Source organism: Octopus bimaculoides, chromosome 2 (genome assembly GCF_046866305.1).
Source record: "Octopus bimaculoides isolate indiv1 chromosome 2, ASM4686630v1, whole genome shotgun sequence".
NCBI lineage: Eukaryota > Metazoa > Mollusca > Cephalopoda > Octopoda > Octopodidae > Octopus > Octopus bimaculoides.
The window spans coordinates 187354178-187369572 of record NC_142929.1 but is presented as its reverse complement, the minus strand read 5'-3'; the positions used below and the strand labels follow the sequence as shown (position 1 = coordinate 187369572).

Below are 15395 nucleotides of genomic sequence, written 5' to 3'. Positions count from 1 at the left end.
GGAAACAGTTTCATAAAGAGTGATAACTGATGGCACAGAAGGTGGGGGTCATACAATTACGGCACCTGAGTGAGTATTGCCATGGTTAGAAGAGTGCTGGAAATATGGTTGTTAGGAAGATGAGTCATGAAGAAAGCTCAAAAAGGACAGATTGGATTATGCAGGTCTCAACTGCTAGTGGCTGAGATACCAACTTTCTACATTAATAACTCTCCAACCCATGCCAGCATGTAACACAGATGTTAAGTGAAATGTTAAAAGAAAGTTTTCAATTCATATATGTATATAAAGTAAAAACCTGTTTTGTGTAGCTTATTTTGTAACCAGAAAACAGATACAGATTATAAACAATGAAAGGCCAATTTTGGTGATTCATTTGACAGAGGTAGTAGAGAGCCAATCTGATGATAAACCTGACCTTGGATCTTGAAAGTTTGCATGAATCCTGACTCAGTTAAATCTCTTGTGGCTCCAAAAGATGATGAAGGGTCTCTGCATTCCTGTTTATTCACCTAACATCAAATAGTTCTTTCTCACCTGATCTGATGTCCTGGAAAACAGTATCCTCTTTACAACTACCTTCAATATCAGTCTCCTATGTGGTTTTTGATTTCTTTTGCTCTCTGGATGATTTCTTCTTCCTCTTCTTGGCCTATTAAGTGGTTTCAGATCACTCGAATGTGTCAACAAGAGCTCTTCTCACTTCTTTGGGCCAGCTTCAATAAAAGGAGTGATATTCTAAGAGGTTAAGAAGCATGGCCAAGAGGGTTCTGGCTGATTAATGTTGTAACAATCAAAACCAATGTTTAAAATGAGATCGATCACATTAGAAAAGAGTAAGTCCTCTTCGGGGAAGTCATTACTGCTTAACCTTTCCATTACTGTATTTAGAGACGCTCTGTGTTTCTTTCAATTACTTTAAAAATAACAAAGAATTTAGTAAAATAACTTAGTTATCATTCAGCTAGTGTTAGGGACATAAACTGTGACTAAGGTTTGGGGAAAGATTTTGATTCAAAACTTATGAAAACAAGACATTTGTACTTCAGAGCCAGAGCTGGTTTCAGCTGGGCTGGTAACAAAAGGGTTAAAGAATAAAAACCTGTTATCCTGAAAACTGAGTGTTTGTTGATGGGAGTCATCAGTCTCCTATGCGGTTTGTTGATGGGAGTCATCAGTCTCCTATGCGGTTTGTTGATGGGAGTCATGGCTCAAAGAAAAGCCTTTATAACTAATATGGGAATTTCATATTTCATCATTGTTTTCCTTATGTTCTTTCATCCATGCACCAGCACAGAGTTCTACAGGTTTTTGAAAAGCCCAAAAGCAAAAGGATCTATCAAGTGTGGAAAAGTGACAACAATTGCACTCCATTTTCTTAGTTACTAGATAACCTTGTAAAAGCTGCGTATTTTCAGGAGAAACAGAGCATGATGTGTGTTGTTGTCTGTAGGTGTTTGTTTTGTAAGTGTTGTTACATTAAAGTAAGCTCTAACAACAGGGAAAGATTAGAGAGAAAGAGACACAAGAGACTACATGATGCTCTGATTATTAACTTTTTGTTTTATTCAGCTTAACAATGTGTCACACTAGTAGAAATTGGTGAAGCACCATGAAGAAAATTATCCTTAAAGAGAACTTGAGAGAAAACAAAGACAGGAGGAACAGTGTTCTCCATAGCACTGATTACACAGCTGAAATTCACAAACTATCTTTGCACTGCTGGCCTGTTTGGTTCCTTGTTCATTGATGTTTTTTTTTTTCATGATCCCTAGACTGTTATGCCTTCACTCTTATCAAGATTCCAGATCCTACCTGGAGTCAATCCACACCCCTGAAGTACAGTTTCATAGTTACTGAAAAAAGAATCATGCTATGACAATTGTCCTTATTGAAATGCTCTCACGCTTCTTAAAAAAATGATACAACCACTTTTTGCCTGCATACTCTTTTACTCTTCAGTCATGCTGGAGCACCACCGTGGTCTTTCTGATTTCCTCAGTCTGGAGTGTTTCATATCACCACTCCTCTATGTGCCTTTGTCCTAGCTGTTGGCCTATTTAGTGTATAAGGGAGTTTGATTCCGATGCCTTCGTCTGCACCTCATGTTGGGCTGTTGGTTCATCCAATATTGTGGAGAGGAAGACATCTACTTCCACCTTATGCAGATTTCTTAATTTTTGTGGCAGGGCATGGAAGAGCTGCGGGCATTTGACCCCTAGACTATTTCAGTACCTGGTCCTGAATTTAGATAAAATGGATGGTACCTTTGGTACAATACAATGGTGGCCAGGTCTAGCATTTGTATAACACTCAATGCTGAAATTAGGTACTAGCCATTCTAGAGTTTTGCATATGTAGATTATTACATATCTGTTGTGCCTTCTCTCCAGGGAGTAAAGTTTTCTCAGCCTATCCCTGTAGCTCATCTGCTGCACTGTTCCAATCTTTCTAGTGTAGTGGTGTTGGACTGCTTCAAGCTCCACTGTTAGTTTTGTACTATGTGGTGACCATAACTGGGAGCAGTAATCCAAACAGCTAAGAACAAAGGTTCTCCACAAAGTTAACATAGTTTCTTGGTCTCTTGTCTTGAAGGACCTCAGTATCCATCCTGCCAGTTGTCTGCACTTTGCTGCATTCTTGGTTATGTGCATATAAAATGATGCGTCATTGCACATATTGCTCCCCAGGTCTTTCATTGCCTGTGACTTTGGGATTGTAGTACCTTCAGGTTCTGTATATGCAGGCTGTAGTGCAATCATGAGTTGATAGTGCAGAGCTTGAAATTTTCCAGCATTAAACTGCATGTTATTTCAGCCCATTTGTATATCAAATTCAGGCCCCACTGTAAGCTTGCGACATCATCTTGATTTTTTTATTGCCTGTGATAATATTGTATCATCAGCTTAGCTAGTGACAGTGGCTGTCTGAGTGACCATGGACATGTCTAAGATGGTTATTATGAACAGTAATGACCCCAGAACAGTTCTCTAGGGGATGCCACTTAGGATTTGAGTTCTCTTAGAAAGAGCATGTTCGTTCTTCTATAACTGGAAAGGCAAAATTGACTCACCTATTCAAATGCCTAATATCTGACCTCCTTCTCAGTTAAAGTACTAGTATATATACCAATGTAAGTTCTACAACAGGTGCCAGTTTACTTGTGATAGTTGGGCAGATGGAACACATTTCAATTAGTCTCAAACAGTAATGACCTCAATATATGAAGTGCACACAACACAAGTTAGAATAGGCAACTTATTTGCAATCCCATCCTGATTACTTTCTACTAAACAGCCAACACACAAAAGCATCCATTCATGACTACAGTATTTGCTAAACAGACTGGGTATTTCTAAGTGAAAAGTTTACTTTGAAACATGAAAAATACAGAAACCTTTCAGTATGATTGTAAAGTTTCTGTATTAACCTGGTAACAATATGGTTGAAAGGTAGTATAAGGGGTTCTCACAAGACAGCAGCACAGCCCTCACCAGATTCTTCGGTTCAAACTACCCCCACTCCACCCTTTATGTAAATGTATACATGTAAATTGGTGTCACAGCAGTCTCTTCCATAGATACCTTATACTCTCACTTTATTCCTTGTTATTGTTTTTTGTACATACTATGTATGTTAGTAAACACTTTTAAAAATCATAAGGGATTGTTTATTAATTTCAATTTTTGTGGCAGTAGAAACCATTTTATTGTTGCATGTAAGTGTGAGTGAGTATGAGAGCATGTATATATATATATATATATATATATGTGTATGTGTGTATGAGTATGAGAAAGAGAGTGAGGGGGTTGTATGGTTGGTTGGTTGGGTATGGCAGGGTGTTTGCATGTGCGTATGTGTGTGTGTGTGTATGGTTGGTTGTTTGGGTGTGAGCGGGTGGTGTGTGTGTGTGGTTGGTTGGTTATTTGGGTGTGTGTGAGCATGCGTGCTTGTGCGTGTGTGTGCAAGACAGTGCATGGTAGAGAATGACTACATTATCTTAGTAGTATCTCCCTCACAGCATATTTCTTACGTATCACTTCTGATCTGAGGATGACAGCAGCACAAAGTTACATCCCAAAATACAAACAAAACGTTTTACTGGCACACTTCATTTAGAAAATGGTTCAAGGAGACAATCTGACAAAATTCACTCAAGTCCTAATTCAGAGTAGCATATGAATAAACAAGTATACAAACTTATCATCATCATCATCATCATCATCATCAACATCATTTAATGTCTGTTGTCCATGCTGGCATGAGTTGGATGGTTTCACCAGGGCTGGCACGCTGGAAGGCTGCACCAGATTCCAGTCTGACTTGGCATGATCTCCTATGGCTGCATGCCCTTCCTAATGCCAACTACTCCAAGAGTGTATCTTATGGAGTTTCTACCTATGCCTTTTCTATAGATCGAATAGGGCCATCTACTTGAAGGGATTTGTGATTTGTCTGCCTTCCTATTTATGAAGACTTTCGTTTTTGCTAGGTTAACTCTAAGGCCCTTCAATTCTAGACCTTGCTTCCATACCCGGTACTTCTTTTATAGTTCTCATAGTGATTCACCTATAGGAGCAAGGTCATCAGCATAGAAGAGCTTCTGGGGCAGCCTGTCTTAAATTCCTCTGCTATTGTGTGGAGGGCAATGATGAACAAGGGGGCTGAGGCCTGATCCTTAGTGAACTCCTACTTGCACCCTGAATTCGTTGGTGTACTAATTGCCAACCCTCACCTTACTGGTAGCACAGCTTGTACAGCTCTCACCAGCCACTTGTCTATCCCTAGTTTCTGCACATATATATATATATATATATATATATATATATATATATATATATATGTATGTATGTATGTATGCATGTATGTATGTATGTATGTATATATATATGTACGTGCATGCATGTATGTGTGTGTGTGTATATATATATATATGTGTATGTATGTATGTATGTATATGTATTTAGTCCCAATATGAAACTAGGTCCCACAAGGATCCTTTTGATAACTTGGGATGAGGATCAGACTGACTTGTCTATTGTTATTTAACAGTTATTTTGTTTTATTATTTTACCCAATGCAAGGCTGGCAAAATAGTTAGCACGCCAGAGAAAATGCTTAGTGTTATTTCACCCATCTTTACATTCTGTGTTTAAATGCCATCAAGGTCAACTTTGCCTTTCATCCTTTCGGGGTTGATAAAAAAAAAGGTATTAGTTGAACATTGGGGTTAGTGTAATCAACTTAACCCCTACCCCTAAAGTTGCTGACCTTGTACCAAAATTTGAAACAATTATTTCACGCAAAGCAATAATACATGATAAAGTCGAGTGGGGTCAAATCCAGCGAATGAGATGACCACTCAAGTAGTCCTTGTCTGCCAATTCATTGACAGGGCAGGTTGGCGTCCAGCCAGTCTCACACAAGCGTAACATAATGGGCCAGTACCCCGTCTTGCTGAAAGTACAGACCCTCTGCTCCATCCTGCTGTTGTAATAATGGCAAAAGCAGCTTCTGTAGCATAGCCATTTCAAAACCGCAATCTTTTGCTCTTTTGTTAATTGGGTGGACATAATCGATATAACAGTATATCTAAAATAGGGGAAAAAAAGGAAATAAAAATATAAAAATTTCAGCTTTCAAATGACATATGAAATAGAAAAATTGAATAAGTATCAACAAAGTTACAAGCAAAAGAAAATATATAGTTACTTATGGTGGACCCTGTATGTGCAATTGTACAGTATATGCAAAAAAGTTTTTTATAAACTGGCAGAAAAAAACTGTATTTAATGTAATAAAAAATAATAATCAAGCAAAAATAAAACAGTTGTCTTTTTTTATCATTTCAGAATAAAATGTCCTAATTTCTATACTTAATAAATTATATTTGGGAAAGGGACAGCAAGGCTGATTGACACAGATAGGGCTCTTTCTTTGAAGGTCTTGAGCAGATCTGAAGAAACTAGTATTTTCTCAAATCCAAATATAGAATGAGTTTCAAAAACTGAAAAGAGAAATGTGTTTTAATTAGAACTCTAAGTGAAAAACAAAAATGTTTTGGCAAATACATTTTGATTCAAAGAGACAGAAAGGATGATTGGCATGATAATTTTGTCCCTAAAGGCTGGTGAAGTTAGAGCAAGGAAGTGACATCATACTGTTTATTATTTTATACACAAAACAAAAATCTCCAATGACTTACCTTAGCTCAAAAGATCACATTTTGAATTTAAGGAAATGTTCAAGATATGAGAGATAAGACATTTCACATATCTAACTAGTGAAACATCTTTGGACCTATATAATTCATCAGGATATGACTCCATATATTCAACTATTTGTATTGTATATGTACTTTGTATGTAATAAAGTGAGAGGTGGTTAGAGTGTGTTAAGACCAGCATTTATAAGGGGTTTTGAAGGTGTTATCAAAGTTTATTAATCCCTAATGAGGATGTACTATTATGAGTGTTTTCTTGAAAAATGTATCATAATTGTGTATAAGTTTAGGCATGGGTGTGTGGTAAGAAGCTCGCTTCCCAGCCATATAGTTTCAGGTTCAGTCCCGCTACATGGCACCTTGGGCAAGTGTGTCCTACCTCAGGCTGATCAAAGCCTTGTGAGTGGATTTGGTAGACGGAAACTGAAAGAAGACTGTTTTGTATGTGTGTGTGTGTGTGTGTGCGTGTGTGTGTGCGTGTGTGTGTGTGTGTGCACGCGTGTGTGTGTGCACGCGTGTATGCATGCATGCAAACGTGTGTGTGTGTGTGTGTACATGTATTTGTATAGGAATCACCGCCAACAAAATAGAAAACAACCAATAATAAAGCAGGCTTCAAGCAACCACTTAGTATGTTGGGAGTTACAAAAGAAAAAGAGAAAATCTAAGAATTGTAAGTCAATCAGAGCAAGATTTAAGAGAATTCAGATAATATTTATCCGGGAAATGAGAAGAAAGAAGAACGTTCCATAAGACAGTTGTTCTACTATAGTAGAAATATCTCTTACAGGAGGGGATAACAACATTGAGAGGATGAGGATTAACAAAAAGATGAGTCATGTGAACAGTAATATTTAGAAGAGGTACATGGGATGAACGTTCAGTAGAACAATGACTGTGGAAATATGTATAGAACAAAAATAAAGAAGCAGTGTCTTGGTGATGAGGCAGAGGTTGAAGTTTAGCTGCCAAAACTGGACAAATAATTTTAGAAGAGAACACCAGCAGGGGTCGCAGCCCAAATGTGACTCCTGTATTCCAAAAAAAGGACAAATAAGAGACTAGCTAGAGTGTGTGCAACCCCCAGACCCCACAAAAAAACACATATTGCCAACAGCAGACCCAAAAGTGCTGCCCATGGTGAACCGCCCCTACCACTTATCATTTAAGCAAGAATATATAATAGTATCATCAGTATAGATAGTAAGGATAGACATGATATCATCTAGAAAATTATTAATATTGTAGCAAAAACTTGAGTGAAATTCCTCTCTCCCCTTTATTATATATACATGCATTCAAACATAGTAGGTAACAGCTAGCCTTTGACCACTATTTGAACCCCGTTGTGTCCACTACTCTGATTGGTTGGTATTGACACAATTTGTCTCTTACTCTGTCATGCCAATGTGCAGCGTATAACCAATCGGAGTCTCTAAATAAATCATATGAGACGACCTGTTCTCAACCCAGTTTTGAGCCTACAGCTCCTCATAAAAACCCAGTTTCTCCTCATTTCAATGTCTTTGGTTTCAGACCTTTTAAGGTCTAGCCACTGACCACACAAGACACAGCCAGTTCCTGAAACTACACTACAGTAGCCACATTGAGACTTACCAACTTCGTCCAACAGCATCACGGCAATCTCTTTCTTCATCGCCACCATCATCTTCTTAACGTCATTAACATCATCTCTACGTACACAGCTCAACAAGCAACTCACCCAGGTTTCAACACTGCACTGTTCATGAATTACTTCACCATGGATCAACAGTGAATATATGACCTGCGAGAACTCCTGTACTAAGTGACCCTGGCAGCAGCATTACAGCCACAACTTCACACATACGACATGTACCACAACTGGCTCAGTATCATGGCCACAACTTCTTGATACACTGTTTCAACTACCATGTACAATTGATTACAAACTGGTATTTCTCATTCTTGTGTCTATGAACATTCATCTAACTTCTCATTATAGACTCCTTCACTGTCCACTTCATTGTTATTCTTATATGTTCTTAGTGCACACACATACATCCATGCCTATACACACATACACTTTGCTCTCATGACAGCCTGTCTATTATTCTGTATATATGATGCACACACAGACACACATGTTAACATATCAATAAATCTTCTCTTAAACATTCTACTCAGTTGTGTCTCTCTCTCTTCCTTCTGGCATATATGTATTATTCTTCTATATTTATTGTAAGGGCTGTCTGATGTACCTGAGTCTCGTCACCTCACAGCCCACAGTCCATTACAATATAAATTAAGATGAAGATTGAACCGAGAATAGAACTAAAAGATTGAGGGCCATTTAAAGCAACTTTAATGCTACATTCATCTAGAAAAGATTCAAGAACCATAATGATCCTTCCAGAAATTCCATTTAGTTTAAGTTTGTGGAAATGATCAGCATAGCAAACCCTATGAAATGCTTTCAGTATGTTAAAAGTAACAATATTTGCTTCACCACAATTATCTAAAGCACAATATAACTGTTTGCTTGTCACAATAAAAATAAATCAATTATCATGGTAAGTAATGAAATCACAAAGGACTAAAATATTTGCTGCGGGATATTTATAGAATATATGCTGTCCAACCCATGCTAGCATGGAAAATGGGCGTTAAATGATGATGATGGTAACAAGGACCTGATCAAATTTGTCTGCTGCAATACAATGAGAGTGCAACCTTGAGAGGATGGAGAATGATATAGGACGAAAAGGTGAATGGTAGAATGTAAGAGGATCAAGTGGAAACACAAAGGAATGGTCAGAAAATTCAAATCTAGATTCACAAGCAATAAGAAAATGATTGTAAATGTAAACACCAAAAACATTCACATAATGGACAAATCTTTACAATGAAAAGGGAAGCAATCATTTACAAAGAAATTCAAATTAGAAATACCAAAACTAAAGTTAGTCTCACACACAGTAAAGAGGTCAGGAACTGAAAAAATAGTTACAATGGAAACCTTGAATATTAATGAAAACAAAGTTAAAGTTTGGCTGATATATTTCGTTTTTTTTTTTCTATGCATATGTGGAGCATTTCATAATACAAGATTGAGCAGAAAGATTTCTAACTAATCCATTAAATCACTGTAAGAATTTGAAATTATTATGGTAAAAACCTAATATTGTATCAAAAGATTCTTTATCTAGTTCTAGGAAAGCCCATCAGTCCAATATAAATAGAAAATCCTTCGATTTAAGAATGGAACTAATCATTTATGACTGTCCTCACTTCAGAATTGTTCCATAGAGTCCAATTTGTAGATGTGTTTTTGAAAGTAGAATCAAGACATTATCAGGTCCCAGTACTTAAAAAATGTCATGGTCAACAAAGATAAGCTTTGTAGGAGAAAACACATAATCAAGATTTCTGTACATTGCTTCCAAAAGCAGGTGCAATATGGACAATCAAAAAACTAGGGGGAAAAACTCAATGAAACCTAAATACATTCTTTAAGAACTGATTATAAACACTTTTGAATAGCTATAACACATTGACTGAGTACCTGATAAGATATTGGATAGCAGAGTACTTAGGACTGGTGAAAGGAATATTGCATACGGAAGTGATAAGAAAGTAAAGTTTGGTGGAATACTTAAATTCAGGCTTTGAATGATTTTATCTATCACTTGCTAAATATGATAGAAGATTTGCAAGTTAGAAATAAACTGATCAGTTATACAGCTTACACTGATGGGAAGTAAAAAGTACCAGAAACATCTTAATTCCTCATTACAGGAACAAGACATTATCAAAAGAGATTGGCTGTCAAAAGATTATTTGGATTTTCTGCATCATTCTCATAGACTACCATTGTTAGCTAGTCATTGCCCTTATTTATGGTCTCATCTCTCCAATCGGACATCTCCTAGGAACCAGCTAGCTGTTATAATCTTCCTATTCTCATTATAAACAAGTTTCTTCAACCCATTTGTTTGCTATTTTCCTCTCCTCTTGATAACATCCTTTCTCATTCATTCTTCACTAGAGATTTCGTTGGTTATCATCTAGTTAAAAAAAAATCATCTTCCAAAACAAAAACCTCATTTACATATTCTTACAAGAATTTCCTAAACCAATTAGCATTTAAAAGCAACCGAACATAAGATATGTTAACCTAAAAGGGTTAAGATTTGTTTTACATGTCATTTTATTAGGAAATACTCTTGTCATAAGAAATAAATAATAGAATTAAAATATTTAAAAAGGCTGTACATACACTAGGACAAACCAGCTTCAGAAATTTCATCTAGAAGATCCACCAACTCAGGAGACAAAATGTCTTCAGGATGATTTTAGCTTTCTTTTCAGAGCAAAGAATAAATAAACTTTGTCATTGTTCACCCTTTATAATCTCATAAAGTATTACACTCACACTCTTTAATTAAAAACAGAACAAGGTAATTATCATTGATTGATAAACCTTTCCTCACCAACATCTGTTTGAATTTGCTAGCCAATCATGGATCTGAGTTTAAGCTACTCCCTCCACTCCTGACTGTACCACTGTTTTGTATTTAGTTTGTTTTTTTCTTTTTCCATGATAGAATATTCAGATAATATACTAATCCCTAACCTCCCTAGTCTATTAAGCTTTCAGAAGCCTATATTCATTCTATTAATATTGTAAATAAATGGATCAGTTTATAAAATTTTTTAAAATCTTAAACTCCTCTCAAACATTGCTGACAGTCATTTTGCATGTAGAGTTCCACTTTTCTAGAACTATACATTTTAAAACTTTTTAAACTACCTTTACTGCTCTGCAGGTCTCAGTAAATCCTACAAAGGTGTTGAATTGGCAGAATCATTTGAGTGTTGGATAGAATACCTTGCAATATTCAGTCCAGATTTCTGCACTCTTGAGTTCAAATCGTGCTGAAGCTAACTTTGTCTTTCATTCCTTCATGGTCCTTAAATAAAGTGCCAGTGAAGTACTGGTGTTGAATTAGCCATCTCTCTCTCTCTCTCTCTTTGAATCAGTTATGCAAAGGGACCAAGGAAGGAGCATTCACATTATATCCTTACCAATCTTTTCACCACCACAATGTCTACAATATGGACATAATTGATGGATGAATTAAAATTCTACAAAATTAAGTTGTTGTTGCTTAGTCCCAGGCCATCATGATCAAGCAGGTCTGTGATCAAAGACATTCCAGCTGTAACCATCCTGGTTACTCAGAATTATATTATCAAATGTGCTCTTTTCTAAGAAGCATGCATGATTTTGATGAGATTTGGTTGTTATTTCTTGTAGGTCAAGCAATCATACAGAGGTTCCTTTGTTGAAAAAAAAAATTGGTAATCTTTTGTATTATGATTCAGAAAGTGAAACTACTTAATTTGGTAGAGATCAGCATGATAAAATGAAGGTAAAATAATGTTTATAATGGCTATAACTCAGCATAAAATGAGACAGAAAGAATGTTTTTTTTTAAAACTGAAAGGTTATTTCAAAATGGTTGGCTATAAAAGAAATAGCAATCCTGTTTCACAGCAGTTAGTCATGAGAATTGTAGATAACATCCTCAAGACTCATTAATTGACTGAAAAAAATCATGTCAAATGGGATATTTGTTTATGGTGGTGAACACTGAAAGTACAGTTAACTTTTTGCATTGTTAGGATTAATTCATAATTTCACAGTGTACTATAATGAGTGAAGCAACGCTTTCAGTTAAAAATCAAACATATTCAGATAGAAATGCTTAGAGCTGCTGCAGCCATTATCAAAACAATAGACAAGATTATTTTTTCTTTGGGTCTCATATCCCACTACCTTATCATATAGAGTTTATGTATTTATTATTGGATGGCTGTTGACAGCAAACATGCTATGTATATGATCATTGTTAGTGCAGAAGCAATAGTTAACTGAGATATATGTGCTATGTGGTGTATCAATAATTCTCTGCTGATTTGAGGAAATGAAATGGTCTTTGAGATCAACAAGTCAAGATTCATGCACTGCAAGTACCATTGCCGTTGTTACAGGACTACATGTTTCGAGGGATGGTGGGACATATTCTTGTGCCTGTCTTGGATTGAAGTGCCTGCACTCTATTGCATGTTGTTGCTTTGTATGATTACCAAAGACCTAGATTTTAACTGTTGGATAGCATGCTTACAAACAGTTGCTAAATCAGTTGGCATTCCCTTTAAGCCCAGTGATGCATTTGTACAAACACTTTAGAAGAGATGTTAAGTGAAATTAAAGAATATCATGCCATGCAAAGGACATCAGGTAATCTCTTTAATACCTATTTACAGGAATCTTGCAGGCATCATTCTCATATACGGAATGCATCATTCATGAAATGCATGAGAAAATATTATTTTATGTCGTAATTTCATAACACTTAAAAGATTATGTATGGATAGAGATAGATGGATGCATGCATACATATTTGACATTTCTATCCAATATATTCGTTTTTCTTTTTCTCTCTCGCCTTCTCTTACATACACTTGCAAACACACACACGCACGCACGCACATTAGGAAAGTGTGTGAAATGCATGTGCACGCTGTGCGCATGTGCGCACAGACATACACATATATATCGTTGGCTCATCCCTCGAATCCGAGGATTGATTTCTTCTCCTGGACGAATATTTGAACCATTGATGTCATCAGCGAAAATACGTGTCATTATGCAGTTTATTTCAAGATTCCTTACCAATAGAGAAAGAACCGGTTTCTAACCTAGATCCAGCATGCATGTATGTATTCTTTTATGCTGGTTTTGTTCTGTGTTTCGAAATAAATTTTCAGTTTCGAAGAAAACAATTGTTTCAGTTTTGATAGAATTTCCAGAATTTTTAGTAAATGACTTTCTCTGTGGAGTTAAGTCGCTTCACTTTCTACTTTAGTGACAATGCAGTGCGATGTAGCCAGAAAAAAAAGACTAAATACATAAAATAAAAATAAAAATCAGAGTTCGATCTGCTCCATGCCAGCAACGTTACAGACAACTGTGCAAGTATTCTCGCAGCGCTGACGTATTTCTTTTCGAAGGGAGACTATACACCGCTTGCTCGAGAGTTATCGTTCTTAGTCTCAGTCGTTCAAAGCACATTGTCACTCGGAGTCATAGTTTCTGTGACTTGATTTTCGTGTTGTTATTGCTGCAATTGAGTCCCTAAACCTTGACAATGATTTCTGTGAGGCTATTAAATTCCAAGGTAAGATGGAACAGATAGATCTGTTTTCTTGACTATGCCTCGTTTTTATTTCCCCTTCATAATTTGTGCGACCTATGAAAGAGATGTGTGTAGGTATGTATGTCTGACTTTGCAAACTGGAGCAGAATTCAGCATGTAAAAAAGAGCATGTGCAAAATATTAATGAGCTTAATGTGTATAGTGCTGAAAGTACACTATAATTCGTCGCAAAAGGGTAAACAGAAAGCATAGGTTATGTAAAGGAAGACAACAATGAAAGTCGAAAGTGGACGCGTAATACACAGGACAAAACGAAAAAACCGAAGAGTCACAAAAAATGAATGGATATATAAGCAAATCGAAAGTAGTGTTGGCGAGTTTCAAGAAACTAGGAATTTTCAAAGGATAAATAGTCCCGACAGCTAATAGCCGACGCCGGTAGTTTATTCCATGTTCCGACAGTTCTAAGTACGAAAAAAATGTTTCTGAAAGTCATAGGTGTTGCACTGATTTTTGATTTTATAAACATGTTTACAGGTGAACGAGTTATCTAATTGAAAAAGGTGGCCAGAATTGTTAGAACGATAATGTATAATATTGTGGGCATCTACCAAAGCAACAACTAGAAATTGTCCATCTCGACCATAGGAATCGCTAGAGCACCGGTCAAACGCGTTGTGGTAATTATTGTTCGAATCCCAACGAGGTCAACTTCGCCTTTCATCCGTCCTTGTTAAAATAAATAAATTACTAGTGTAATACTAAAATTGGTATTTCCCTCTCGTCGTGAACTCCCAGCATGGTGATATTGGAATTTGAACAACAGGCTAGTAATTTAGCATGCAAAAACTTTCAAAGAAACCAAGAAACATGATAGTTGTGGATGGGCTAATGTGTTGCGCAGAACGATCAATACATACTAATTAAGGTGATTCAGAAGTCCATTTAGCATTAATTAAACTGGCTCACAGCTGAGATCTATTTAGTTTCTTAGTCTAGTCTCTCCCGCTTTCTCTCCTCACCAACCTCTTCACAACCGTTACCAACTTTGAGGTCCCCAAAATTTATCAACACTTCTTGGCTCCAGTACCTCTGTTGATTGCCATAGCTCGATGATTCCAGAGTAGCTGGTCTACTGTACTGCCTTTCATACACTCAACTGCCCTGGTCACTTGAACAGGTTTATTGTTATGTTGTGCCATTTTTAGGATTAAAGCTTTTCTCATCTTTTAACAAGGATATTTTTCTAGCATATATGAAACATATCTATAGCTTTCCACTCAAGAAATATTACTACAATTATTCAAAAGTTCTACAATAATTGAAAATAATTTCCAACAAAGGGGGTCAAAATTGTTTTTATTGGTAAAGTAGTTTAGTTTTTCATCTCATATGCTATAAGGAGGAATTCTCAATATTTCAAGTCATCATATATATATATATAACCAACTAGTTGTAGAATATCAGTCATTGTGATTACTTCAAGGAATTTAAAATTATGTTTGCAGCAGTCATGTAGTTCTTATGTGTACATATCATCTATTCACTTTATAAAGTATATTTATTCATTACAATCATGTTTATTTTGTCTCTTAGAAATAAATATTTGTGTTGTTTATAACAAACAGTGATTGCAGGATTAGATATTTGACAGTTTTGTACCTTCCATTTCTACATTCAAATTGTGTGTTACCCATTATCCAAATTCACCTGTACCAGTAGTATGTTAGAGTTGATTTAATAGACCACAGTCTCACCAAAGTCTCTGATTTACAAAGGGCTTGAGTCATTTATACATTACTAAAGGGCATCAACAACATACATGAAGGAATCTGGCTATTTTCGGAATTCAAAACTAGTTGCAGTATAATTACCATTTTACTGAGGGAGCCTTAATATTGTCACGTCATTTGACAGAAATCCAAATCTCCCACAAATCACACTCAACCATCTTCAATGAGGATAAG

At 36.2% G+C, this 15395-nt stretch overlaps 1 protein-coding gene and 1 long non-coding RNA gene across 4 annotated transcripts in view; one reads left to right on the top strand and one right to left on the bottom strand.

Moving 5' to 3' along the window:
- Positions 1–5758: 5758 nt before the first annotated feature.
- Positions 5759–13243, bottom strand: LOC149137307 (uncharacterized). The gene is made up of 2 exons (XR_016240835.1): positions 7841–13243; positions 5759–6007 (listed from the first exon to the last, which is right to left on the bottom strand). It is a non-coding gene; the product is annotated as an uncharacterized LOC149137307 (long non-coding RNA).
- The window catches only part of LOC106875380 (acetyl-CoA acetyltransferase A, mitochondrial), a 75150-nt gene continuing 72576 nt past the window's right edge, over positions 12822–15395 (top strand). The window contains exon 1 of one of the 3 annotated variants that reach the window (XM_089348190.1): positions 12822–13449. Coding sequence is in view for 2 of the 3 variants with exons in the window: in XM_014923483.3 (XP_014778969.1) it covers positions 13420–13449 (30 nt within the window). In the remaining variant the exon portion in view is untranslated. The remainder of the gene's footprint in view (positions 13450–15395) is intronic. The other 2 variants (XM_052965780.2, XM_014923483.3) reach the window with 2 other exon arrangements.